At 41.0% G+C, this 26,842-nt stretch overlaps 1 protein-coding gene across 1 annotated transcript in view; it reads right to left on the bottom strand.

The window, feature by feature from the left end:
• Positions 1-3,899: 3,899 nt before the first annotated feature.
• LOC126175563 (transmembrane protein 272-like) overlaps positions 3,900-26,842 on the bottom strand; it is a 52,395-nt gene continuing 29,452 nt past the window's right edge. The window contains exons 5-6 of the mRNA XM_049922417.1: positions 14,394-14,534; positions 3,900-5,052 (exon numbers count right to left, since the gene is read on the bottom strand). Coding sequence (XP_049778374.1) covers positions 4,868-5,052; positions 14,394-14,534 — 326 coding nt within the window. The 3' untranslated portion in view covers positions 3,900-4,867. The remainder of the gene's footprint in view (positions 5,053-14,393; positions 14,535-26,842) is intronic.

Genomic DNA, 26,842 nt, shown 5'->3' with positions numbered 1-26,842 from the left:
ACAATTTCATGAAGACGTGTGCCGGAGATCGCAGAGGATCCGTAATTCGACCTTCGGTTCCAGCCAGGTGTTACGCAACATCTCGACAGAGAACCTATGATCCAGTGCCATATCTCCAACCTCGTTGGAGAAGACTCCAAAAACAGAGAAGATTGACACAAAGAAACAACTTTGCATTGTATAATTGGACTCAATATCTACTGAGAAACTTTGTAAATATTTTTCAAACCAAGGACATTAACATACTCCTATGCAAATGAGATAGTTTATTTATATGTGTATATATGTACAGGGTTATTACAAATGATTGAAGCGATTTCACAGCTCTACAATAACTTTATTATTTGAGATATTTTCAAAATGCTTTGCACACACATACAAAAACTCAAAACGTTTTTTTAGGCATTCACAAATGTTCGATATGTGCCCCTTTAGTGATACGGCAGACATCAAGCCGATAATCAAGTTCCTCCCACACTCGGCGCAGCATGTCCCCATCAATGAGTTCGAAAGCATCGTTGATGCGAGCTCGCAGTTCTGGCACGTTTCTTGGTAGAGGAGGTTTAAACACTGAATCTTTCACATAACCCCATAGAGAGAAATCGCATGAGGTTAAGTCGGGAGAGCGTGGAGGCCATGACATGAATTGCTGATCATGATCTCCACCACGACCGATCCATCGGTTTTCCAATCTCCTGTTTAAGAAATGCCGAACATCATGATGGAAGTCCGGTGGAGCACCATCCTGTTGAAAGATGAAGTCAGCGCTGTCGGTCTCCAGTTGTGGCATGAGCCAATTTTCCGCGGGCTACGTGTGAAACTTGCCCGCACGCGTTCAACCGTTTCTTCGCTCACTGCAGGCCGACCCGTTGATTTCCCCTTACAGAGGCATCCAGAAGCTTTAAACTGTGCATACCATCGCCGAATGGAGTTAGCACTTGGTGGATCTTTGTTGAACTTCGTCCTGAAGTGTCGTTGCACTGTTATGACTGACTGATGTGAGTGCATTTCAAGCACGACATACGCTTTCTCGGCTCCTGACGCCATTTTGTCTCACTGCGCTCTCGAGCGCTCTGACGGCAGAAACCTGAAGTGCGGCTTCAGCCGAACAAAACTTTATGAGTTTTTCTACGTATCTGTAGTGTGTCGTGACCATATGCCAATGAATAGAGCTACAGTGAATTTATGAAATCTCTTCAATCATTTGTAATAGCCCTGTATATTCATTTTAAACGTCATAATAATATTGCTCTTAACATAATATAATTTTTGAGAACTTAATGAAACAGAGCACATACAGCGATGAATGTATGTCTTTTCAGGGTTTTTTTCCTTGTAGGTACTTCTCCCCTCCCCCTCCCCCCCCCCCCCCCTCCCTAGCAATCTGTCAGTGGAATGTATTACTAACTGGATAGTTAGACAACATTGAGTGATATCTATTAATGGTCAAAGAATTCAGGTGCAAGAACTGTACAAAGTAAATGTCAATAACCAATATGAACCAGAAGTCTGAACTTTCATGGGAAATGACTTGACAACAAACAATGTTATTAAATGAAAGAACATTAAATGAACCAATTGTGCGCATGTTCCACATGACCATCTGAATAATCTCTGTGTGGAAAAGTGTAATACAAATCAGAATAAGAACAGTGAAATTGTAAGAAAACCAGAAGAATTACAACTACAACCTCAATTAATTCATGTGCAAGGTCATTCTTGGGGGCTTTATGTTTAGCGTGGTTTAGGAACAACAATGTGAATGTAATACTTTTCTGTTCCCATAGGGATACTTGATGACTAAGTCCCATTGCCTCTCACCATGAGGGAGCTTGAGATCCTTGCCTCTGACCATTACTGTAATTAACAATAAATGCTCAAATTGTTGATCTATTTTCATAGATTTATTAATTAGTATGTGGAATGCACATACACAATTTAAAAGCATTTCTGGTGGAATGTTTGAGCAAGCATTTGTGATACATTCTGTCATGTAGTAGGTACTTCTACATACTTTCTCTCACAAGGAAAAAAAATCCGGCAACATAAGGTCAGGTGACCCGACAGGCCACGTTACTGGATGACCTCTATCAATCCAATGACCACTGTAATCATGATTCAATGCTTCTTTGCTCTTTAGCAGCAATGTGCAAGAAAACCATCATGCTGCAACCACACTGTCTCTCTCACTACGAGGGGTGTGTCTTCCAACAGAATTGGTAGCTCATTTTGCAATAACTTACAATATGATTCCCCATTCAATGTGCTTTTTGCAACAAAGAGGCTGATTACTTTGTTGCCTGTGATACTGCACCAAAAGTTAACAGACCAAGGATGCTGACCCACATCATCACATATCCAGTGTTGGTATTTCACATTACAATAATGCATATTATGACAATTAACTTCACCATGATTCCTACACGTTGACTTGTCAGAAAACATTACCTGACAAAAGAACTGTAGGTTTCTTTGTAGCTGCACGAATGCTCAACAAATAAAAAGCACATCCGATTCTGATAATCATTCCCACGATGTTCTTGATGCATGGGGAGAGGCTGTAGGATTGCCCACACATTTGTGTGGGCAACCACACTGCTACAATGTGCCTCAGATACTTGTGTGTGAATCATGAGCCACCATAGCTAGTACTGAAATTTCATTATTGATGTTCCCCCATTGCAGTTGCTCTACATCACACTACCTTCAGTAGTAAACTGTTATACAACACGATGAGTAGTTAACAGGACCATGGCCTCTCAGCAAAACAATCCCCATATGGAGAAAAAGCAGTGTCCAAATTTCTTGCAGCCTTGTCATAAATTAAAATTATTTTGATCTTCTCTCGAACAAATATAACAAATATGTCAGCTGTGCCATAACAAGCTCCAGAGAGGAGTGGTGCGAAGATGTTTTTTTGCCAGAAATGTCAATGTCTACCTATATTTGTACTGACAATAACATTTGCAACACTCAAATAATGTCTGACCATCAATGTCAACTGTTGGAACAAAAAGATTTTACCTTAATAGGAAACAATGATTTGAGTGAACCATATGTGTTTTTTGGTGCAGAGTACTAATATGTAATAAAAATGGGGGAGAGGGGGGAGGGGCAGGTTCCCCATCTGAAAATGACCCACACAGGGAGCAGGGGGGGGGGGGGGGGGGGGGGGGGTACCTTAGGAGGTGGCCAATTGTAACACACATATGGATGTCCCCTTTACTAATAACCAAGTATTTTTTTTTTTTTTTTTCATCTGATGCAACATCTGAGCCATTCAGGCCATATAGTTGTCTCAAATTAAGACAAACAATTTTTATATTTTAGTTTCCTTAAAAAATGATTTTCATCTCTACTTTCAAACTTTCTTTATATCAGATACTTTTCTTCTAATTGTTGAGGCTATCTTTAGTTGTCATCTTTATCATTACTGATACAGAACAAATTTCATTACAAACTTTCATTTCCTATTTTTCACAGGTATGACAGAACAATTTAAAAATGTTTTATTAATTTTACAATTAGTGGTTTCAATATTTCTTCAGATCATATTGTAAAGATATGGGTCAGACCAGCTCAATAACATACAACGAAATATAACATTTTAGTAATTGCATCATTTTTCAGTACAGAACAATGTAAACATATAAAAACAATATGCAGCCAATTTTACATCTGTAGAAAAGATTACAAGTTTTTTACATTTTGTGTTCGTTAAACACCATCGCTGTTTGAAAATAGCACTACAATATCTTTGAAAGTCAAGCATATCAAAATGGGTATAATAATAAATAAAATAAACAGGTATCTGACAAATTACAGGTAGAATTTAATGGAGTGTTGCCTAATACCCAATTTTAGTTAGTGCTTTATATGGTAGAAACAAAAACAACACACAGCAAAATATAACTTTATTGCCAAGATTCACTGTAAAAGATAGAACATAGGTAATATTGAGGACATGTTACCCATTAAGGCTGCCTGGAGGCAAATTCATGTCACCTTTACTTAAAACTTATCATTCATGCTATCTATACATTCTTATTCATAAGATCAATTTAAGTGCCTTTCAGCTACAAGCTTTTAGGCAAATACACGGAAATATTGGCAGTACACAGTCAGTCAGTATTCATTTAGTAGCTCTCTATTTTTTATAAAATTTACTTGCCTCCACACACTGTATGGAAGTGTGTGTGTGTGTGCGTGCGTGTGTGTGTGTGTGTGTGTGTGTGTGTGTGTGTGTGTGTGTGTGTGTTTGTTTAGCCCTGATTCATATAAACCACTGTTCAACACGGCATGGTCAGAATAAAATCTATAGCACAAGCAGCAACATGTTATTGGTAGCAAATACAAATGCTGCTTTGCTTCAAGTTCAAAACAATACAGATCCTTTAAGTTCATCAGCTTTCCATAGCAGAAATATTCTGCTTTTATCTGTGGTACTATTTCTATGATTCACAGTTTAGAAGACTTCACCATCTTACTTCCAGCAAATATAGATTCTTGTTCACAGCCAGAAAATTGCATAAATTCTGAACCACAATTCCCATAAGTACAAGATCCAAACAAGCAAATGTATAGCAGTAACAGTTTATGAAGTGGAAATGTTGGCTCGAAAATTACACTGAAATGATCAAGTCCATAAGTAGTGCTTCTTCAGATCTTCAATGTGTAGATTTTATGTTAAAGAGCACAAGTGCTAAATGCTAATACAGTAAGACATATCACAGATTTCAAAATGTCAAGGCTTAATGGCAGTTAAAGATTTTGTACAGTAATGATTGAAAAGCTTTTCAGGAAATACTTCTGGTAATGCTGCAATGGCCAGCTTACCATATTGCAGATCCAATATACACCACAAGCATTACATCTCCCTTTGAAAGGCAACTGATGCAACGCTAATGCTGCACAAACAAATTATTATGATGGCAAGAACAATATACACTGATGTGATGAGCCAGAAAGCGAACAGGTACAGCGTACGGTTGCAGTATTTTCCCATTTTTGGTTCATAATTTGGCTCATACTCCTTATACACCCACATCGATCCTGAAAAACATTTTGATTATTGTCTGGATACACAAAATTTATCACACATAAGTAATATTAATATGCAACATGAATTATAAAAGAGCAGGATCCTATACTAAAGATAATGTCTACAACCAGAACATCAAAAGCATGCTCTTAAAAAACCTGCAACCACCAACACTCATTACTGGAGAAATCTAGTTGAAGCTTACATCATGTCTTATCCGTGAATGTAAATTTGTTTAACTTCAAATTAAAAAATAAACCCAATGAAAACGCTTTTATTTATTATCAACATCTACATTCATATTGTGTCTGAGTGTCTTATTTGCAAATAGTTACAGACTCTTACCTTAATCTATTCCGTGAAGGCCACAGGAGGAGGATAGTTACACAACCAAGCAAATTTAATTATCTGTTTTAGTTGATTCAAATGGCTCTGAGCACTATGGGACTTAACTTCTGAGGTCATCAGTCCCCTACAACTTAGAACTACTTAAACCTAACTAACCTAAGGACATCACACACATTCATGCCCGAGGCAGAATTCGAACCTGCACGGTTCCAGACTGTAGAGCCTAGAACCGCTCGGCCACCCCGGCTGGCCATTTGTTTTAGTATTTCATAAATCATTGCCAAAATTTCCACTGTGTATTTTCAGCAGAATAGTTCCAAAGTCCGTGTAAAATACCATTCACACAAGAAAGGCGCCAAAACAAATAAAGCCACTGACTATGTCAATTTTACAGAATCAACTATTTCGACATTAACAGTTCTTAGCCCAAGCTCATCTTCAGATCAATTACTGATTATTTCTCCTGCATTATGATCAGAGGACTGTTCAACAACACATAAAAAGGCTGTGGGGACAGGTCATGAGTCATGCTTGGGTAGCTCAGATTGTAGAGCATTTGCCCGGGAAAGGCAAAGGTTCCAATTTCGAGTCTCGGTCCAGCACACAGTTTTAATCTGCCAGGAAGATTCGTATCAGTGCACATTCTGCTGCAGAGTGAAAATTTCATACTGGAATACATAAAAAGGTAAAGTAATGTTTGTTTATAACATTTAATAACATTTAACAACTTTCTAATTGACTTCTGCAATAAATTTCAGTTACTAATAGCGAATACTCTGTTCGAAATCACAAGAGAAGGTGGTATACTCAGGAAAGATTTAGAGAATACCATCAAACGTTTGGAAAAAATTAATCTGCATAATCCTGAAGACAGGAAGGTCAAATAAGTGCAAGAATTACCACACAATCAGCTCCACAAATCATTCACCGAAGTTGCTGACAAGAATAATATACAGAAGAATAAAAGAAAATTTAGAATTTGTTGAATGACAATCAGCTTGGCTTTCAGAAAGGTAAAGATACTACATAGGTGGTTCTGACATTACACTTGATAATGGAAGCAAGACTTGAGGAAAATCAAGACAAGTACATAGGATTTGTATACCTATACTGCTTGACACTTGCTAAGGAACAATTAACACTTGCTAAGGAATGGCTGCCAATTGCTATGGATCAGCTGAAAACTGCCACAGAACGCCTGACCAATGACAGTGAAAGGAAATGCACAGGGCAAGACATGTTAATTGCAATGAAGCCTTCGCATGAACACTGTATGTATTCGACAGTTCACGCAGCACGGTGTTTGAGGAAGGAGGTTGTGGAACCAATTAGTGCGGCATTCTGTGTGGTATGGAAACATATCCGCAGGACACCATTTGAGTGCTTATGATTGTGGACAAACAGACATTGCAACTGCTAACAGTGTACGTGTCCCTGCCAGAACTAGGGATGGTCCATGATCGTACTCAAGAAATGCTCTATGCAAAGGCAAATTCTCAAGAATTTCTTGGGTACTCATGACAAGTTGTTGACTATGCTGCACTCTGAGAGACTTTGTGAAGACTATTTTACAATGAAGCATTTAACCACAGCAGTCATAATCTTAAGTTTTCCGTACTTGCAAGGAAGAACCTGAAATTGTCCTGTCTACATATGTACCAAGCGTATTACCTTCATTAATTGCTACTGTAGTAGTAGTAGTAGTAGTAGTAGTAGCAGTAGTAGTAGTAGTTGTAGATTTCTCAAAGACAAAAATCATAAAATTGTTATTAAAAAAAATAAAATAGACAAACAACCAGATCTCACACTAAACAAAAAAATTAAAAAATAACTTATGCATTTGGAAATTATTTAAACTTAAATAAAAGAGAAATGCTATAACCTATTGCATCCAGAAACTGCTTACATACATTTACGTGTGGTAGAAAGCAAAAAAAATAATATTTTTATTCGTCATAAGGCCTATTTACTTCCTGTTACTGCACTGTCATCTATTTTTGTTTAGAAATACGATTTTCTTATTCTGCTTCTTTGTTTGTATGTAGTCCTGTTTTGGAAAATATTCTCTCACTGGGGACAGAAGTTACAGGTACTGCAAGATACTTTTTTGTGCTGGTAGCTAGACCTGGGTAACTTTTCTCATTTTCCTTCCATAACTATACAGGGTTTTCCGTATGTTGTAGGTACAGTTCTTCCAAATATTGTTGGACATCCAGGTCTACACTATTACAGCAGTCTTCTATTAGATATTTATTGGAAACTACTACATCAAAATAAGCCCACAAGAAACTACTGGCATTTTGTTTGAAATGGTCCACATGCTTGTGAAATTCATTAGCATGCAAGTAATTAGATATTGAGCTCTATATGTGTATGCGTTTTACAATTAGGCCTGCAACAGCATGTTATTGAATGAATGGGATTCATAAATGGCAATGTTTTGAATCTTGGTTTGAGCATGATGGTAACTGCATATACTTTGTTTCTATTAATCCTAACCAAGCTATTAGTGAGTTGTGCACATGTTGCTGTAACTCTCGTGCTGTCATGGTAGCCCACTTTACTTTGCTTGTATAAGATAAGCTGTCCAATTACTGGAACAGCTTTCAAAAAAAGAGGTATTGCTTTCAGTTGAGATTTCATGTGTTGCCAATTCAAAAGGATCCCATACACTTAAAACATTCATGACTTGTTAAACAGGTTGCAGCACATTTCCTTTTCTCCAGTAGGCGTTGTATCATATAAAATGTACTGTTCCATTTTGTTTTAGTTTCCTGAATTAATTTATGTACAGGTTTTTTCATTAGATCCTGGATCTCATGGAGTTTTTCCATTAGCATTCCAACTCATTTTAAAATAATGACCATTTCTGTAAACTTTAAAAAATCAATGATGTGTGTTAAATAAGTCACCTATTGTATATCTATGCTACCACTGAATAAGCCATACAGCTGTAGTCATGTTATTGGCACTGGAATTTGTGATCCTTACAAGTTTGTCTTCAATGTTTCATTTTGAAACCACGCTACCTAATGCCTCACTAATATTTAATGTTGTTAGTGTTGCATGCTTTTCTGGAAAATGGAATGTCTCGAGAGCTACAGCTTTTACACACCAGTTACTGTTAATGAAATTACCAGTTACAGCCACATACACCTCACAATTCAGTGAGATTCAAATATCAATCATTAAAGAGATATATGTAGAATCATGCACTTTAGCATCTCTTTCTCTTTATGGTAATTTTCTTCAATCATGTAGCACATTTTTTTTTTTTTTTTTTCAATTTGCTATCAACAAAACATTGAAAAACAATGTCCTCTATGATTGAGAGTGGTTGAAAATTGTTATTATGGCCACTAATGCTCCATCTAGTTCTTATTTCTTTTTACTTTCCTCTTTGAAAAGAAACGTAAGATTTAGAACAGCGCTCCTGCAAGGAGATAAGTTTTGCTCATAAACTAGTCCAATAAAATTACATATTGTACTGTATTTGTCTAGTGTCAGTTTTCACTTCCAACAACCAGCCCACCAAATGTTGTCAGAGACAACTATCACAGAGTGATACGAACCACTGCACTGTTTCTCTTGAGCTTCTTGAGCACTAGATGCTCGAGAAATTTTCAGTGTGCTTGAGTTGCCATGCCTCACCATCCCATCCCTAGCCAGAATCATTTTACAGCAATTACATCAGGCAGGTATGTAAGCTCAGCAGCCTCTTAAATGCACCCCTCTCCAACCTTGCTATAATCAAGAAAGAGTTCATTGGTGTAAGCAGCTTGTTGGCTGTGGTTAGCAACAGGGGTTCAAAGTGATGTTCTCTGACAAATCCTGCTTCACTGTGGCAAGTGATTCTTGTCACCAGTTAGTGTGAAGAGAGGGGGGAACATGCTACACATCACACAATGTTCATGAATGTCACTGGTATGGCCTTGGCATTATGGTGTGGCAGGGATTATGCATAATGGCCGAACACCACTGCATTTCTTTGCTCTAGGTATCATTACAGCACGGGAATGTTGCAGGGAGGTTAGTCTGGATCATGTGTGTCTGTGTCTATCTGTCTGTCTGTCTGTCTGTCTGTCTAAGGATGCCATAGGTCCTGATTTTCTCTTTGTGGATGACAAGACCTGCCCACACAGGACCATTAAGGTGTTGGACAGGATGGAAAGTGATTGTGTGGAATGGTGTGCTTGCTCCCCAGACTACAGCCCATCAAACATGCCTGGTATGCTCTTGGCAGACATGTTCTCAATGACAACAACCTTGAGAGGAATGTGACAATATACCCAAGGACTTCTCAACAATTTGGTAGCCAGCAAGAATACCATGTCCAAAATGGGCATAAGTGCCTGAAGAGGGCATATTCCTTACTGAGAGTCTGATATCAACCTTTGTCAGGGGCCTGACCTGTGTCTAACACAACCATTATTTCACTATTTATGACTGTTTTTCCATGTACAATGAAATCTGTACAATTTTTCATTATAACTGTAACATTCCATCTCTCTTAAGTACATACTCTATTTCATGTCATCCACCATTGCCTGTGATTATTCCTGTCCAACAAAATCTCCATTCATTAGCAACTATCAAGTGGTGTATAAAAAGCATTCCACCATGTAAAAAGGTGCAAGATAACACAATTTTGAGAAAAACAAAAGAAGCTACAGGAAAAGACAGGTAATGTACAATATGCACAAGAACCACAAGGGGAAAATAATAACAGAACACCAAGAATGAAGGGCTCGGGTTAAGAAAGGTGTAAGACAGGCATGCCGTGTTTCACCCCTACTGCTCAAGTTCTACAACAAAGAAGCAATGATAAAAATAAAAGAAAGATTCAAGAGTGGGATTACGATTCAGGCTGAAAGGATATCAAAGAGAGTTGATGACTGCATTACTATCCTCAGCAAAAGTGAACAGTAATTGCAGGACCAGCTGAATGGAATGAACAGCCTAATGAGTACAGAATATAGAGTGAGAGCAGACTGAAGAGAGACAAACGTAATGAGGAGTAGCAGAAATGAGAATGGTGAACTTTAACATCAAGATTCAGGGCCAAGAAGGAGACAAAGCTGAGGAATTGTGCTACCTTAGAAGGACAATCCCCTTTTCTATTTTATCTTTTTTTTTCACCTCTTTTTCATTCCCCAGTATCATTTTCCAATTTCTTCTAGTTCTTTTATTTACGTATCTCAAATTAGTAAGCATGGAGGATATGGACAGGGACTCCAGATACATGGTGCGAGGTGTAAATGTGGGTTGGCTGGGAGGCACATTGAAAAAGTCCACACAAGTGCGATGAACACTGTGTCCTGGTGATGCAGTGGTTAACACAACTGCCTAGTAAGCAGCAGATCCCAAGTTTGAATCACAGTCTGGTACACATTTTCACTTGTCGCTGCAGATGCCCCCACGAAGTTCTGATGCAGATGATAATCAAGTACTCCTTTCCTTTTCCTTTCCTTCCTCCCCCTTCTCCTTCAATTTACATAATTTTCTAGTCGTCATTAGCAGTCTACATTGCATTTCACTTATTTCTCTTCGACTTAATACCTCTTGCCTTCTTACTCCGTCCTCCCACCATCTTTGGATTGAAGGTGGCTCAGCTATTGCCAGTGTAATATCTGTAACCTCCTCCCCTGACACCTTCCCTTCTTTTTGTCTTCCTCTTATTCTAGTGTCTTCCTCTTATTCTAGTGTCTGAATGACCTGCCTCTCCTCTCCTGCCCTATCCTACTTTCCTCCCTGACTACTTAGAATTTCACCTCCTGAAGGTAAATAATGGCCTGCCATTCTGTCACTCAATTTTACAATTCTCAAGAGTAAATATTCCTTTTGGTGCAATTAATTGTATTGCAATACATTTTCCAATAAAAGTGTGTGTGACCTGATGGCTGACAGTAATTAATGATTTGGGGCCAGTCATACTTTTCTAAGACTTATCCCTTCTTTCATCTCTAGCAGTGTTTTATAAATGTGAAATATGCCACATCTCAACAAGGTTGATATATCACATTAAACCACAAGCCCCTCAATAACTGGTGGGGTAAGCCTGTTCACTGCCTCCAACAGGTCCAAGCCCAGTTCAAACAGTATCATTTTTTAAATTATTTTAAAACAAATTGTCCACGGCCCATGACAGGCTCATCAGTACCAACTGGCTGCTATCTCACCCTTACCAACAGCATCACTATATGCGGTATGGAGGGTTATGTGGTCAGTACACCACTCTCTCAGCCACTGTCAGTTGTTGTGACTTAGAGCCACTACTACTCAGTCATGCAGCTCCTTAATTGGCATCACAAGGCTCAGTGCAGCCCATTCCAGACATCCCACCAAGTAAAAATACCTCACAGTGTTAAGAATCAAACCTGCCCCCCCCCCCCCCCCCCCCACACACACACACACACACACACACACACGTGGCCATTAGTCACACTGACCACTTAGCTACAGAGGCGGACATTGTACTGCATAAGAAAACAAGTAAAATTCCTCGTCATCCTACTTTGATCAAATTACTGAGAGAAACTTAACTTCTTTATACATATATGACCTATCTGCCATGATCACCTCAGAAAGGTATTATTTGGCAAGTAGTCTTACATTCAATTACTGTCTTACAACACACCTTTCTACATCTACATCTATACTCTGCAAGCCACCATACTGTGTGTCAAGGAGGGTGCACTTCTCTGCACAAAGATGGTCAGAGCTGAAATTTGAAGTATCTACCATGTTACTGATGTAGGTGTACAGTATTGTTACCAAAAGAACAATTACTAATGGAGATTGATCCTGGTGGAAAAAAACTTAACACCTTAGGATATACTCGGGAGGAGGGGGGGGGGGGGGGGCAGATGGAGAAACAACTTTGGAAAAAAAAAATGCCAACTTCAAAAAAAAAAAAAAAAAAAAAAAAAAAAAATGATTTTTTCGTGTTATTAGCTATGATGTTATGCAACAAGTCAAATTGTGTTTTCACAAAAACATAAAATGAAAACTGTTGGCTGATGCAGATACAAGAAAATGCTAATTCTGAACTTCCAGCATTTTTACTGCCATGTCCACCACACACAAATTATACTAATTAGTTTTCTTTTTTCCCTCTCTGTTTGTAAAAAAAACTCTCGTGTTCCCTACGGAGATACCTACAACTACTTCTATAATAAACTGAAGGTATTTTGGACCAGATGAGTTGACAGTGTACACACACACACACACACACACACACACACACACACACACACACACACCAAGTTCACTATCTAACAGTTTCCAAGAAATTTAAGAATCGGTGATTTTGATCCGCCACATGTGTAACCTATTTGGGAAGCTACATTGCTGTTCATCAGCGGACTGTCAGAGGTCCTCCCTTGGCACTTGCCCATGTCTGGTCTCTGATGGCCCAACGGCAAAGTGGATGCCGAGCAGCACAAGACAGACCCAGCCACAATGACTAAGGCTACATCTAAGAAAACACATTATTACCTCTATTACAATTTCTTGGCAGCAACGGAGGACGTGTCTGGTAAATTTAAGTCCACCTTACTTCTGGGTGTGTCACCACATTATGCTGTTATACCTACTTGATAACGAATCCAGTATACTCTTGACGAGTCAATATGAATAATTCTCACGCAAGGTGTGATGGCGAGTAGTAATTCTTTTCATTCAAGGTGGTCAGTTTCACATTATGTACAACTATTCTTAACTTTAATGTTGCAAATGGTATGTTTTTTTTTCACCATTCTAGGAATAAGAAAGCACCAGTGTCTCACTGGATTAGTGGTGCCACTGTCGTCATGTCATGCAAAATCTCCATTATCTCTCATTTCCAAACCAACTGTAGGACTATTACATTTTATGCCAACTTTTTCCACCATCTTTAATCCAGATGCAAACTGCCATAAAAACCTGAGTAATACAAACATGCGTAAACCTTAGTGTTTATGTCATTTCTGTTGACTAGACTGAACAATCATTTTTTTTATAATATTCAACTTGCTATTAGACTTAATAATTATTATTTATATTTTTGCAGAAGTTAGAGCTATCACATATGGGTGGGCTAACAGCAAATGTTGATTGATGCCTGTGCTATCATATCTGCTGCTGGAAATAACTCTCTCTCATTTACAGTGCCAACAAGATAAAAGTGTTTGTGTGTGTGTGTGTGTGTGTGTGTGTGTGTGTGTGTGTGTGTGTGTGTGTGTGTGTGTGTGTTTTGTTGGAGGTAGGAGTAATACAACCTAACCTAGCACTGAATATTATCTTTCCAGTTACCATCCACTATAACTATAGATAAAGCATCTTCTTCAAACAGGTCTAAAATACCAAAAAGGTCAGTACTGTATTATTTTTGAAGTCATATTTCCTCTTCTGCATGTTTCCAATGTAAATGGAAAAAGTGGCATATCGCATTTCACTCATGTTGGTGGTGTATACGATTTTAGCTCTTGCTGCAATTGCTGGTAACGAATTTTTGTCCTGTTAAACACATCAGCATTATTTGCCAAAGAATGGTTTTCTATGCTGGATATCTTTACTGTAAGATCTCCTATTTCAATTTATTTATCATCTCTGAGCACTCACTGATTCAGCAAATGCATGATATTGCTTGCAGCTCTTTCCTGAATCTTTCTTGTAATTCTTCAGTTGGTCCAATTCAATAAGGGTTCCTAACTGACAAACAATACTCAAGTATTGACAAGAGAATTCACTTCTAACATAGTGATGTCTCTATAAATAACTATTAACATTATGCTAATGTGATCAACAATCAAGGAACTGGAAATTGCAATGGAAACTTTTCAAACTTCAATAATAAAATTGTTGATGACTTGCAGCACTGAAGTATTTTCAAAAGGATGGAGATGTGGGTGGAGGAGCCTCTCAAATTTAATACTTTACATTATCCTAAAGCACTTATAGCAGCGAAGTTTCATGGAAATGCTATAAGAGAAATTTCTAATTTTATGTTAATAAATGCAATTACCTATGATGAACCAGCCCAACATGAAACAGTTTAGAAGTGTCTGTGTTGGAGACTGTCTCACACGTTCCTCCTCTTGTTCTTCCTCCCGTTGTCGAACTCTGGCTGATAAATGGAGGAGTTGTTTCAAAACTCCAAAACCACCTAGATCAAAACACAATTATTAGTATTCATGAAAGCCACCATATTTCTCAAGGAAATTGAACTCTAGTGCCTTTACACTGATAGCAGAAAGGGGAAAATTGCAGCACTGGTGGATGAACTCTGTGATACCATTAACCATATCTGGTTTCATGTACATTAATTATTCAAAGATTATTACCTATTATGCAGAGCTAATACGCTTTTATAAAGAAATGAGAGTGAAAAAGTAAGAAACAGAAGAGCATTAAAGGTTCAGAAATTTAAGCTGAGAAAGGTACATTGAGATTAAATAATTATGAACAAATTTATGTACAGCACAGCTCCAGGATAAATTTCAAGAGAGTCAAGGGTTTAGACGGGGCAGTCACTGAAACCAGCTCTTCCTTGTCAGATGACATCAATAATCATTCACTGAGCCTCGAAACATGCACTGTTTCTGACAAACAAAAAATACAATTTCTATTGCACCTAAACAAAACATGTTAACATAATGTACAATGAGTTCTCAGTGTGTCATGGAACACATGCAGAGCAAACTGCAGATCAAGTTCTTATTAAATGTGCTCTAGGACTGGTGACTCATTTGAGTCTTGTGTGCTACCCCTGTACTTCCATGGGTTCCAATTGTGAACTAGGCATATTGATTCACACACCAGCTGCATACTCTGCTTGTTCTGGCTCTCTCCAAAAACCTAGTATTTCCAAGTCTATCCTACTGTTAAATGTTCGTACTTAATAGTAAAACTCTGGCATCTGCGTCTGCTATGGCTAGGCTTTATGCAAATGTAAGGCAGCACTACAGACCTTATTTAGGTGATAACCTGAGTCATGTTTACTAAGGTTTCCACTATTCTATTTTTAGTGGATACTTTCCAATCCATGTCCCAGAAGTTAGATACCTGTGTCAGCACTCATTTGGTTATGGTGCACTCAACCAACAACCAGCCCCCTGTCATTAACTTGCAACAAATATCTTAAATGCGTGCAGTCTAGTATTGAGCGGAGCAATCTTCTAATGTTCTGATAGTTGTACGAGACTGCATTGGAAACAGATCTTTAGACAGAACACGCCAACACGAGTACTTAGTGCCTGCATTCCCCGGTGCTGCGCAGAGTGACACCAGTGCTTTTCCCCTCCCTCCCCTCTTTCCTCCCTTTTAGTGGCTGTAGTAGCATGTGCACGACAGACAACACTCGCTCTCGTGTCGTCTTCGGTGCACTGCAGTATCCATTCGAAATCTTATCAAATGAGACACTGTTAATCTGTCTTGCGAGTGTTCAGCATGAGCAGAAATGGTTCGGTTTTAGTTGTGCCATTTTTTAATCCTCTCATTTGTAAAGCCTGACCAGAAAGCACTGTGCCTAATATGCCATTCTACCATGAATATCAAAGCACCGACAGTGCGCCGTCACTATGAAGATAAACTTTCCTCACCACAGGAGGAGATTGTTGGACCAGACTGAAGTGAACTGGTTACTAAATTAATGATTAATTGATTAACTGAGAGAGTATGGGACCAAACGGTGAGGTCATCAGTCTGCGATTCCAAGGGGGTTACATAAGAAAAAGAGTCTGCTAAAAGTGAACGGATTCAGTCCAAGGAGTCACATTATAAAAGAATGAACATTAAACACACACAGCATACGCATAAAATGTGAGACCTAATCTGACAACTGGAAACAGGGGGGGGGGGGGTCATGGGGTCACAGACTGTGAAGATTGCAAAAGGAGTCCCAATCACAACCAACCCGCCCCTGCTCCAAGACGAAAGGAGAATCTTATATCTGGAAATAAAAACCACTTTCAGGGAGGAAACCAAGGACCAGGTCTACCATCCGTGGATTGTCCACTAATATTAAATTTAAGGAAGTAGGAAGACTATACATAGCACGAAGGGCCGAAAGAAGGGGACACGCTGCCAACATGCGAAATATTGTCAGTCTGGCACCACAACCACATTGTGGGGGTGGGTCGTTACGTAGAAGGAAACAAAGGGTGAGCCGGGTATGGCCAATGTGTCAACGACTTAAAATAGTGGACTGCTTCTGAGAGGGGCGGAAAGAAGTGCCCCAAACAGCAGTAGGCTTCTTGATTGTGCGGAGTTTATTACTATGAGCAGTAGCGTTCCAGATGACACTCCACTGTTGGGCAAAGAGAGCAGATCTGCATATCTGCAGCTGGAATCATGAAAGGAAATGGGGGTCAAGTATCCGCTTCTCTAGCCAAACGGTCAGCGAATTCATTCCCTGGGATGCCCACATGACTTGGGACCCAGAGAAAGACGACTGAACAGACAGCACGCTTAAGGGCAGAGAGAAGGTCATTGATGGCAGAGACCAAGGGGTGATGAGAGTAGCATCGATCAATAGCCTGAAGGCTGCTCATGGAGTTGGAACAAATTAAAACACTATGCAGAGAGGCCTGAGAAACAAAAGGAGGACTAGAAGCTCTACTGTAAATACACTACATGATCCTGGCAACAAATGGTGCTCGAAGATGGTAGGAAATGTGAAAGCGTATCCCACCTTATCAGTAGTCTTAGAACCATCAGTGTAAAGGATGGTGGTACCCTAGAACTCTGCAAGGATGGCACATACAAGACGCTGGTAAACCACAAAAGCAACAGAGACCTTAGGACCCTGGAAGAGAGCAATTGTAATCAATCCGTGGTCTAGGCACCATCCAAGGGGGAGTATGGGAGGAAAGACACGGGCCACAGTCCAATGAGTGCAGATGGAGATCCCGGCAGAGGATAGTGAGATGCATGCCAACTGGCAATCCCATCCATGGGTGGGTGTTAGGAGGGAGACATCCCTTACTGGCGAAGAGCACAGGGTATACAGGATGGTCAGGGAGATGGCGAACGGTGACTGCGCAAGAAACAAGGAGTTGGCTCCGTTGAATGTTTAGAGGGGGAATCCCTGCTTCTGTGCGATGACTGTCAACAGGACTAATGTGAAAGGCACCAATAGCCAAACGCACCCCACAATGATGGACAGGGTCAAGGAGTTTCAAAGTGGAAGGAGCTGCTCAGCCATAAACCCGACTACCATAATAGAGTCTGGACAAAACCAGAGCACAGTAAAGATGGTGAAGAGTGCAACGATCTGCACCCCAAGACGTGTGGGCCACGAGGCGGAGAGCATTAAGCTTCTGCATGCATGTAGTCTTTATGTGACAAATGTGGGGCACCCATGTCAGCTTGTTATCAAAAATAAGGCCCAAGAAACGGGACTGTGTTACAACATCAAGGAGCTAGTTGCCTAAATACAGTTATGGATCAGGGTGTACTGTGGGTTGACGACAAAAATGCGTAACCCGCGTACTGGAGGAGGAAAACTGGAAGCCGTGGGCGGTGGCCCAAGTAGAGGTCCGTCGGATGGCGCCTTGGAGCTGGCGCTCTGCAGACGCCGAGCGGGAGCTGCACCAGTTGCAAAAATCGTTAACGTACAACCCCGGGGTAACCAGATGCCCAACAGAGGTCACAAGCCCATTTGTGGCAATGAGGAAGAGCATAACACTTAGCACAGAAGCCTGTGGGATACCATTCTCCTAAATCTGAGGGGTGCTGAGTGAAGTGCCAACTTGAACCCGGAAGAGTCGGTAAGATAAAAACCAGAAGGGGACCACAGAAGCCCCAGTCGTGGAGGGTAACTAAAATGTGATGGTGCCAAGCCATGTCACACACCTTATGTAGGTCAAAGAACACTGCGACAAGGTGCCGGCGGTGAGTAAAAGCCTGTCGGATGGCTAATTCCACTCAGAGTAAATGGTCAGTTGGAGATCACCCTGCCCAGAAGCCACACTCATATGGTGACAAAAGGCCCCAAAATTCGAGTACCCTACATAATCTGGAGTTGACCATCCTTTCAAGCAGTTTACAAAGCACATTTGTAAGGCTAATGGGGTGGTAGCTGTCGAGAGACGTTGGGATTTTCCCGGGCTTAAGGACAGGGGTAACTATACTGTCTCGCCATTGTGACAGAAAAGCACCCATGAGCCAGATGTGATTGAAGACCCTGAGGAGCTGTTGCCTCTGGGGAACGTCCTAGTGTTGAAAAATCTGATTGTGAATGGAGTCTGGCCCGTTGGCTGTGTTTCGTGAAGAGCTAAGAGCCTGAACCAATTCTCATTCAGTGAAAGGAGCACTGTAGGGTTCAACTGAACAAGACAGGAGAGAGTGTGAAGCTCTGTCTTACAACCTGCTCAATAGTAGTTTCTTCTTTATGTTCTCCACATCTTACTAGAGGCACCTCTTCTCTAAACAGTCTCTTCATTAGTCATGTGTCTTTATACTTTATGCCACTGTTCTCAGCATATCAGAAAGCTGTCACCAGTCTGCCCTTCCAAATGCTTTTCTAAATCAACTAAGTTAATGTGTATGTCTTGGGCCTTCTTTTGTCTTTTCTCAAGTATCAGTCATAAACTGAGTACTGGCTCTCATGTGCCAACACATTGCTTAGATCCAAATTCATTCCCCATGATTATCACTTCCACCCCACCTTCAGTCACTCAGGTTGCGGGATGAAATGGAGGGCGGGGGGGTCTCTTCAACTCTATGTTTCTGCTGGAGAAAGGCAGGAGGATAGGAAGCGAACAACGATGCCATCACAAACTGTGTCGCAATGGATCAGTGCACAGAGCTCCTTGGATGTTCAGACCTGGACAGTTGACTGTTTCTGGCAGCCCAGAACGCTATGGACCTTCAACCAAACCTGCGATGAAGAGGCATATGTCCCCAGGGAGGAAACATAGCGCTCACAGCATTCCTTTTTATTCCAGTTAATAATGTAACAAGCCTTAGAACGAAGACACTTAAAAGTGAGGAGGTTGGTCTGGGAGGGGTGTCGCTTAAATCGCTGCAGCACCCGTCGGCAGTCCTGGACAGCAACTGCGACATCCTTGGTCCACCACGGTACCGGCCGATGATGAGACAGCCCTGTGGATAAGGGGACAGCAATGCCAGCAGCATGAAGAAGAGCAGCAGAGATGCCTTGCATGGCTACATGAATGGAATTCGAGAGAGAGGTATCAAAGTGGACAGCAGACATGTATAAAGGTCAATTGGCCCTGCAGAATGTCAAATGTGGGGGCCTGTGTCGCAAGATTGATAACAGAGATGGTGCCATGATCGGCACTGAAGTGGGTAGGGTAACCATCATTGAGGAGACACAAATCGTAGTTGGTCAGTTAGGATACTCCGAGCCTTTGATGTAAACTCCCCCACAGTAGATGGTGGGCACTGAAATCCCCAAGGAGAAATGGGGGCGGGAGTTGCTGAAGTAAGGTAGATAGTGCAATATAAGCAAGTGGCCTACCTGGAGGAAGGTAGACATTGCAAATGGTGATTGCCGGAGTCATTTGCACTCTTAACAACAATCACTTCCAAGGTGGTACGTAGGGGGATCCAGTCACTAAGGACATCAGAGCGAACCAAAGTGCAGACCCCACCAGATGCTATCCCAGGGCCAGCACAGCTCCGACAGAACGCCCAATAATCACGTAAAATGGGAGAGTGGTAATCACGGAAATCTGTTTCTTGGAGGATGCAGAATAAGAGGAGACAAAATGTTGTATTCCAGTAGGTGACGATAGTAGCCATTGCAGTTCCACTGGATGATCGTGTGGCATGAGTCCAAGGTACGCATGAAGGAGCCAAGGATGAGGTCAGGTCACTTGGTCAGTAGTTATAACTGACAAGGATGGGGGTGATATCCATAAATAAGATGTCAGACTCAGGTTGCGAGAGGGGAGTTGGCACCTCTGGGGGTACCGGAGACACCTTCTCTTGGGATTTACATTTCTTCTTCTTCTTCTTCTTCTTCTTCTTCTTCTTCTCTTTCTGAGGTGGAGGAGGGCCAGGACACAGGGGGAGTACAGGCATCTGCAAGATTGGGAACCGAAAGAGAGCAGGCGACCTTGGGGCCCTCAGATGGTGCGCCTCGTGGCCAAGTAGCGGTAACAGTCTTCTGGCCTAAGAGACGCCGGGGAGAGGGTTCCCGGGAGGGAGCCTGATCACCGGTATATGCCGAAGAAGGGGGGGACTTCTTCGGATGCTGTGGGGGGGGGGGGGGGGGCAACTCCCTGACAGGAGGACATGGGAATGGCAAGGGAGATGGAGGGGAGAGTGGGGTGGGGCTGGGCTAAGGACAAGGGATGAGGAGGAGGAAGGGAAGTAACAGATGCAAAATTGAAGATAATGACACCAGATGGAGTATCTCATACTTTTGGCGCGCCTCAGTGTAAGACAGGCGATCCAGGCACTTATATTCTTGTATCTTCTCTTCTCTCTTGTAAGCCGAGCAATCCAGTGAGTGAGGGGAGTGGCGGTCAGCACAATTAACACACACAGGTGGCGGAACACAAGGGGTTCCCTCACGGATGGGGTGGCCACAGTCACCACACAAAGGGTCCGCCGTACAGTGGGAAGACATATGCCCAAAAAGCAAGCACCGCATAGGTGGAGGGAATTACGGTTTCGCGTCACATCTGTAGCACATAACCTTGACCTTCTCTGGGAGGCTAACCTGTGCGGTTGTCTTTGCGACCCTTCTGCACATGTCGAACAAAACGAACGCCACATCACTCTAGATTAGCCTGGAGTTCCTCATCAGTTTGCAGGATGAGGTCCCTATGAAAAATGACTCCCTGGACCGTATTCAGAGATTGGTGAGGAGTGAGAGACACTGGGACGTTGCCAAGACGATCACAGGCACAAAGAGCTGCGGATTGGGTGGCAGAAGAAGCTTTGATCAACAGGGAGCCCGACCGCATCTTACTAATAGACTCCAATTCACCAAACTTGTCCTCAATAGTTTCTACAAAAAACAATGGCTTTGTGGTGGTGAATGTGTTCCCATCTGTCCTAGTACAGACGAGGTAATGACGAAGAGGTTTCAGCCCAGGACTGCGAGCCTCTCCCTTCTCCCATGGGGTAGCCAGGGAAGGGAAGGCTGCTGGGTCATACGAGACAGCATTTAAGGATCCTTCACCATTCGAAGAGACTGCTGTGTGAGAACTGCCAGATTTTTGTAGCTTGATATGTTTCATGTGCCATGCATCTGCCATGATACCACCAGGGGCTCTCCCCATGGGCACCACCCAGTCACAGCAAGGGCCATCTGGCACGGTGGCTGTTGCCGGGAGTTGTGATGCTCCAAGAAGACAAACAACCACTCCTTGGCATACATGGGGAGGGAACAGTTCAGGTATCAGTAGTGTGATAACTGTGTTGTCAGGGGGTGCAGCCATATGGGTACATAACAGCCCCACCACACGGACTGGCTACACGTGCTGGTGACTTAGCAGGATGGAAGGGGGCTACAGTGGGAAAGGGAGAGGGGAGAGGAATCCACACCATAGATGCTAGGGAGGGAGTTCTTCCCCATATGGCCCACGCTAAAGACAGGAAATTTTGAAGTGGAGGTCAACGCTCAAGTGGGGACCAAAATGCCAAAAAGGGCGAAAGAACTGGCAAAAGGAACAAAATTGCAACCAATACAGGAAACCAGGGGAAGAGCCAAATCGACATAATGCAGAACACCGAGAGGGGGAAAGGAGGTGGCAATGGGGGAGGGGGCAGAGAGAAGGAAAAGCAGCTAGAGAATGAAAAATGAGCTGCAATAGCTCGGGCCCCATGTGCGCCATGCACTAACTCACGAAAGAACCTTGAGACCCTTTGGGGGGGGGGGGGGGGGGGGGGGGAGATTACTAAATTAAAATCAGAATTGCCACAATCTGAAGGGGTAAGCCTTGTTTGTACTGTGACTGTTCAAGCTTTCCCATCCGTGAGGGAACCCCTTGTAAACAGTCTTCAGGGGTTTGCCGCCAGGTGACGCTGTGCAAATTCCGCAATATTTCCTCGACCTAGCCATCAGCAAGGTTCAACAACCTGAAGATGTCCGACACTTGCTCCAAGGAAATATTGTGTAATTTGCGTATCATCATCATCATCATCATGTGGCAAACCTTTGAGGACTATTTACAGTTTGTTAATACTGTTCATTCTAAAAGAAAAACAAAAATATACCTTTTTGTAATTTTACTCATATCTATATAAACTTGCACTATCTCTATGTAGATATTGTTGTTAATCTAAATTATGACACTGTTTTATGTCTTAAGATTTTAAAATTAATTATTGCTCTTGTCCCACAGACTTCTGAACTGAATTGCACAATGGACAGCGCAGTTCGAGCAAGATACATTGTTGCACTGAAAATTGCAAAAGCTGGAAGACCTTCTACAAATGGTCAATTTGTAGAAGTGTTCTGCAGGGTGTCTGGAGGCAATAATGCCCATCCGTGGTGGACCAATTTGAGGTCTTAAGCTTTTCTGAACATACCATTTCTCTAACAGTGCAGAATTAAAGAAGCAGTTACACAATAAATGTCGTAACTTCGTTGAGTACTCTATTGCCCTCGAGAGAGCACTTGACAATCACACCATAGCTCAACTAAGCTCAACTTGCAATTTTCTTAAGAGGTGTCAAAAAATATTTCACAGTTACTGAGGAACTGTTGGAGGTTATTTCTTTGAAAAGTACCACAACCAGAGACGATATTATCCTAACTGTAGAGCTGGTTTTTAACAATATGCAGTTGTTACTCGAGCACCTATGCAGTATTGCAACTGATGAGGCCCTTGCACTGCAATGTTGTCGGAAGGGATTGGTTTTGTAAGGCATACGAAAAAAAATTTTGACAATCCATTGCCTTTTACATCAAGAAAAGCTATGTGCCAAATTTTTCCACAAGTTCATGTCCATCAAGGATAACGTTGCAAAAATTGACAATTTTTGTAGAAAGCAAGACTTGAATCACCAGGAATTTAAAGGATTTTTGGAGGATGTTTAATAAATTCACAACGAAATTCCTTTTTATTGTAGTGCATGGTTGTTAAGTTGCTCAAAAGCCTCAATCTTTTTCGGATTGAGACAAGAAACTGCTCTGTTCACTGATATAAAAGGGTCTCCACAATCAGACTTGTATTTTAAGCAATGGATTGCTGACCTTGCTTTCATCAAAGACATCATGAGGTATTTACTTGATTTAAATATATCATCAAAAAGTAAATTCATCACTACCATATGTAATCATATTGCAAGTTTCAAATTGCAGCTTTTGCTTTTAAAAGTCGGCTTCAAGGAGGAAATTTGGACAATTTTCCCCTGTCTAAAATCCTTGAATTTAGGTATTTATGAACACATCAGTGAGTACACAAAAGCATCAGTCATTGCATAAAGAATTTGAAGAAATAAAACAAATAAAACCTGCACTCGAAGTTTTTATGACATCTTTTTCGGTGCACCCAGAGGGTGCCCCATTAAATCTCCAGGTTGACCTGATAAAAGTACAGTGAGATTCAATTTTGACAGACACTATTACCATTACAATGGTGATTTGATTTCGTTTTATAAACATGTTAATCAACATGAATTCCTGAGGATTCATATCCTTGCCCTGAAATGTGTCACTATGTTTGGAACAACATTCGTTTGTTAACAAATGTTTTCAATTATGAATATTAACAAAACAAAAATGAGGTCAAGTTTGCCTGATGCTTCGTTGAAATCTATACTTCGAATCGCAACTGCCAAAATGATTGTTCTAAATATCGGAAAATTAGTGGCTTCAAAGCGATGCCAAAGATAAACTACTAAGAATGTTGTAAATTAGTGCAAAATAAGAAGTGCATTGGAACTGTTCTTTTCGTCTGTACACAAAATTGGCATTATTATTATTATTATTATTATTATTATTATTATTCGTTTTAATACCGGTATGCCGCCTGATGCATGCTGATTTGCCCATTTCCATTTACCAAACAACAACATGACTGACCTCGATAAGTGCTGCCACAACATGTTCTCTCCTACCACTGCCACAACAGTGTTCTGTCTGCCTCCCTCAACTTCTCCCACCCCATCAGTGCTACAGCAGAGCACCGGTGTTTTTGCCACTGCTGGCCGGTGCTCGCGAAGTACCTGAAGTTGGCGTGACCTGTTCTAGACTCTCAACTTGAGGAGGACTGGATTTTATTTTTTACTGATCAGGAGTGATTAATTATGGCAGATACATAATTTTGTCTGAGTAACAAAGTACAAAAGAAAGTTGGTCATTTGTTTTCATGGCTCCTCCTCACCTGCTTGCCCCATCTTCCACAGGTCCTGCCAATATTTTTTTGGGTATTATTGTGGAAATTAGCAGCTCAGCCGAAGTTACAAAAGAGGATCTAAAATGCCTACAGCCACCAACCGTGGATGCAGATGACTACAACTGCAAGGTTGCAGCTGCATCAACATGCAGTTTGGTGAGTGTCACCTTTTTCTTTATGTTTTTGTTTGACTGAAATTATCAATGAGAGTCAATGGATCTTTTGCCAAATGTGTAATTGTATTGGTAAGTTCAGTATGTGATGAGTAGCTGGAGACAGTGTTCTGTGGGGACACAAATAATACTGTTAGTTTGCAATATGTTTTATCACGAGCAACAGGTGTGACTCATTGTCTAGGAGTGTGTTAGGTGTTAACCACATGTAGTGATTTAGGAAATGAAGTCGAGTTCCGTCAAGGAATATTCATTGTTTTCAGTGTGCAAAGTAGAAATTATGAGCAGGCGCTCAGGCGGAGTAGTTGATTTACAGTAAGAGGTACTGTAATAGTGTTACAGCTAAGTGTCCTCCTCATAGTTTGATTTTGTTTTGCTGTTTGTTGTGATTAGTCAACAGAGTTTTCCCAGTGCCACAATCTTGAGAATTGTAGGAAATTTGTGTTAGTTTGTGCTGTTTGTCAAGGGCAGTGGTGTTGAGCAAGGAGTACGGCTCAGTATGTATTCACGCGAAGTACAGAGGACAGCTGGGATTGTAGCAAACTTAAGTATCCTTGTCATTTGAGTTTGTGTACTTGACAGCGGGTAAACATGTTGTGGACAGTACCACGGGGAGTAGGGTTTTCAGTACGACATGTGTCTACCAAGGAGGTATCAAAAATTGTAGCAGGAACAGTTGATGCTATTAGCATCCAACCTAACCTGTTGGTCCATCATCACAACAGATCTATCTGTAAACACAGCCAAAGTTTATTATTCCATTAATATTTCACAAACACAGGAAATGAAGGAAGGACTATATATGCAACATAAAGAATTTGTATTTTCCAACATATAGCCATCATCTAGTTAAAAGCTTGCCATAGGCCAATGGTTGGCAAACTGCGGCTCGCACATATGGCTCTTTGGTCCTTTGACTGTGGCTCTTCCACAAAATACCATGTGCGGCAACGCACATACATTTCCAGAAAGATAAAATGTTAATGTTTATGGTCAATTCTTATTTTTGCATTGTGTTCCTGACACATAATCAGTTGAAAAAAATAGTGTTTGCTGTTATATCCTTATTCTGGTCTACATATTCATGTAGACAATCATTTTCAAACATTAACCACTTCAAGAGGAATTGAGAAGTTGTCTTATTCATGAGAATACTAAATCCCACCTAAATTTGACTTAGCCAAACTTTTCAAGGAGATGCAAACCATTGTTAACACTCATGTTTATCAGTCATCATCATGATTTAATTTTATGAATATCTTACTGTTTAATTTTACCCATAAATGAAATTGTTATTAAGTATGGTATCAAGTTCCGCTCTACATACCTTTAGCTCAACTAAGACTTAAAATTTTAAGTCAAGATTAGCACGTCAGTCTTAGGGAGTGTTCTGAAGTGGAAAATGTAGTGTCAAGTATCGTGAAATGAATTTGAGCTGGTTGGAGATACAACACTATGAACGAAATGAGAGAGATGAAACAAGTTTACAAAATGATCGTGAATGGAGAAGTTGGACGGGGTCAACATCAGCAAAGGTAACTCTACCAGACTGAGGACTTTTTAGCAAAAGCCGGCATAGGAATACCCTAGTTAAGTTAATAATGCTACTTATACAGTTACAGATTAAAAATTGTGGCTCACAAAAGAAATTTCTATGGCCGTATGTTCAGATTTGGCTCTGTTGATTAACGATTTTGCTGACCACTGCTGTAGACCATCCCACACACTCTTCTCATTGGCTGCCTCCCACTAGGCACAACAAAACACAGCCCACATCTGCTCGATACCTTGGGCAAGCACAGCAGATCAATGTTGTCTACAAAGTTTCACCAGATCAGTCAATGAAATAGGAAGCTTCGAGATAAAAACTGGTCACACTCTGTCACTCTTACAACTGCCCATAAACAGAGGTAGTGTGTGTTTCCAACAATTATAATTAAAGTATAGCATAATTTGAAATCATATGCTGAAGAGCGAAG

Source organism: Schistocerca cancellata, chromosome 3, assembly GCF_023864275.1.
Source record: "Schistocerca cancellata isolate TAMUIC-IGC-003103 chromosome 3, iqSchCanc2.1, whole genome shotgun sequence".
Taxonomy (NCBI): Eukaryota; Metazoa; Arthropoda; class Insecta; order Orthoptera; family Acrididae; genus Schistocerca; species Schistocerca cancellata.
This window is presented reverse-complemented; position numbering and strand designations above follow the sequence as displayed.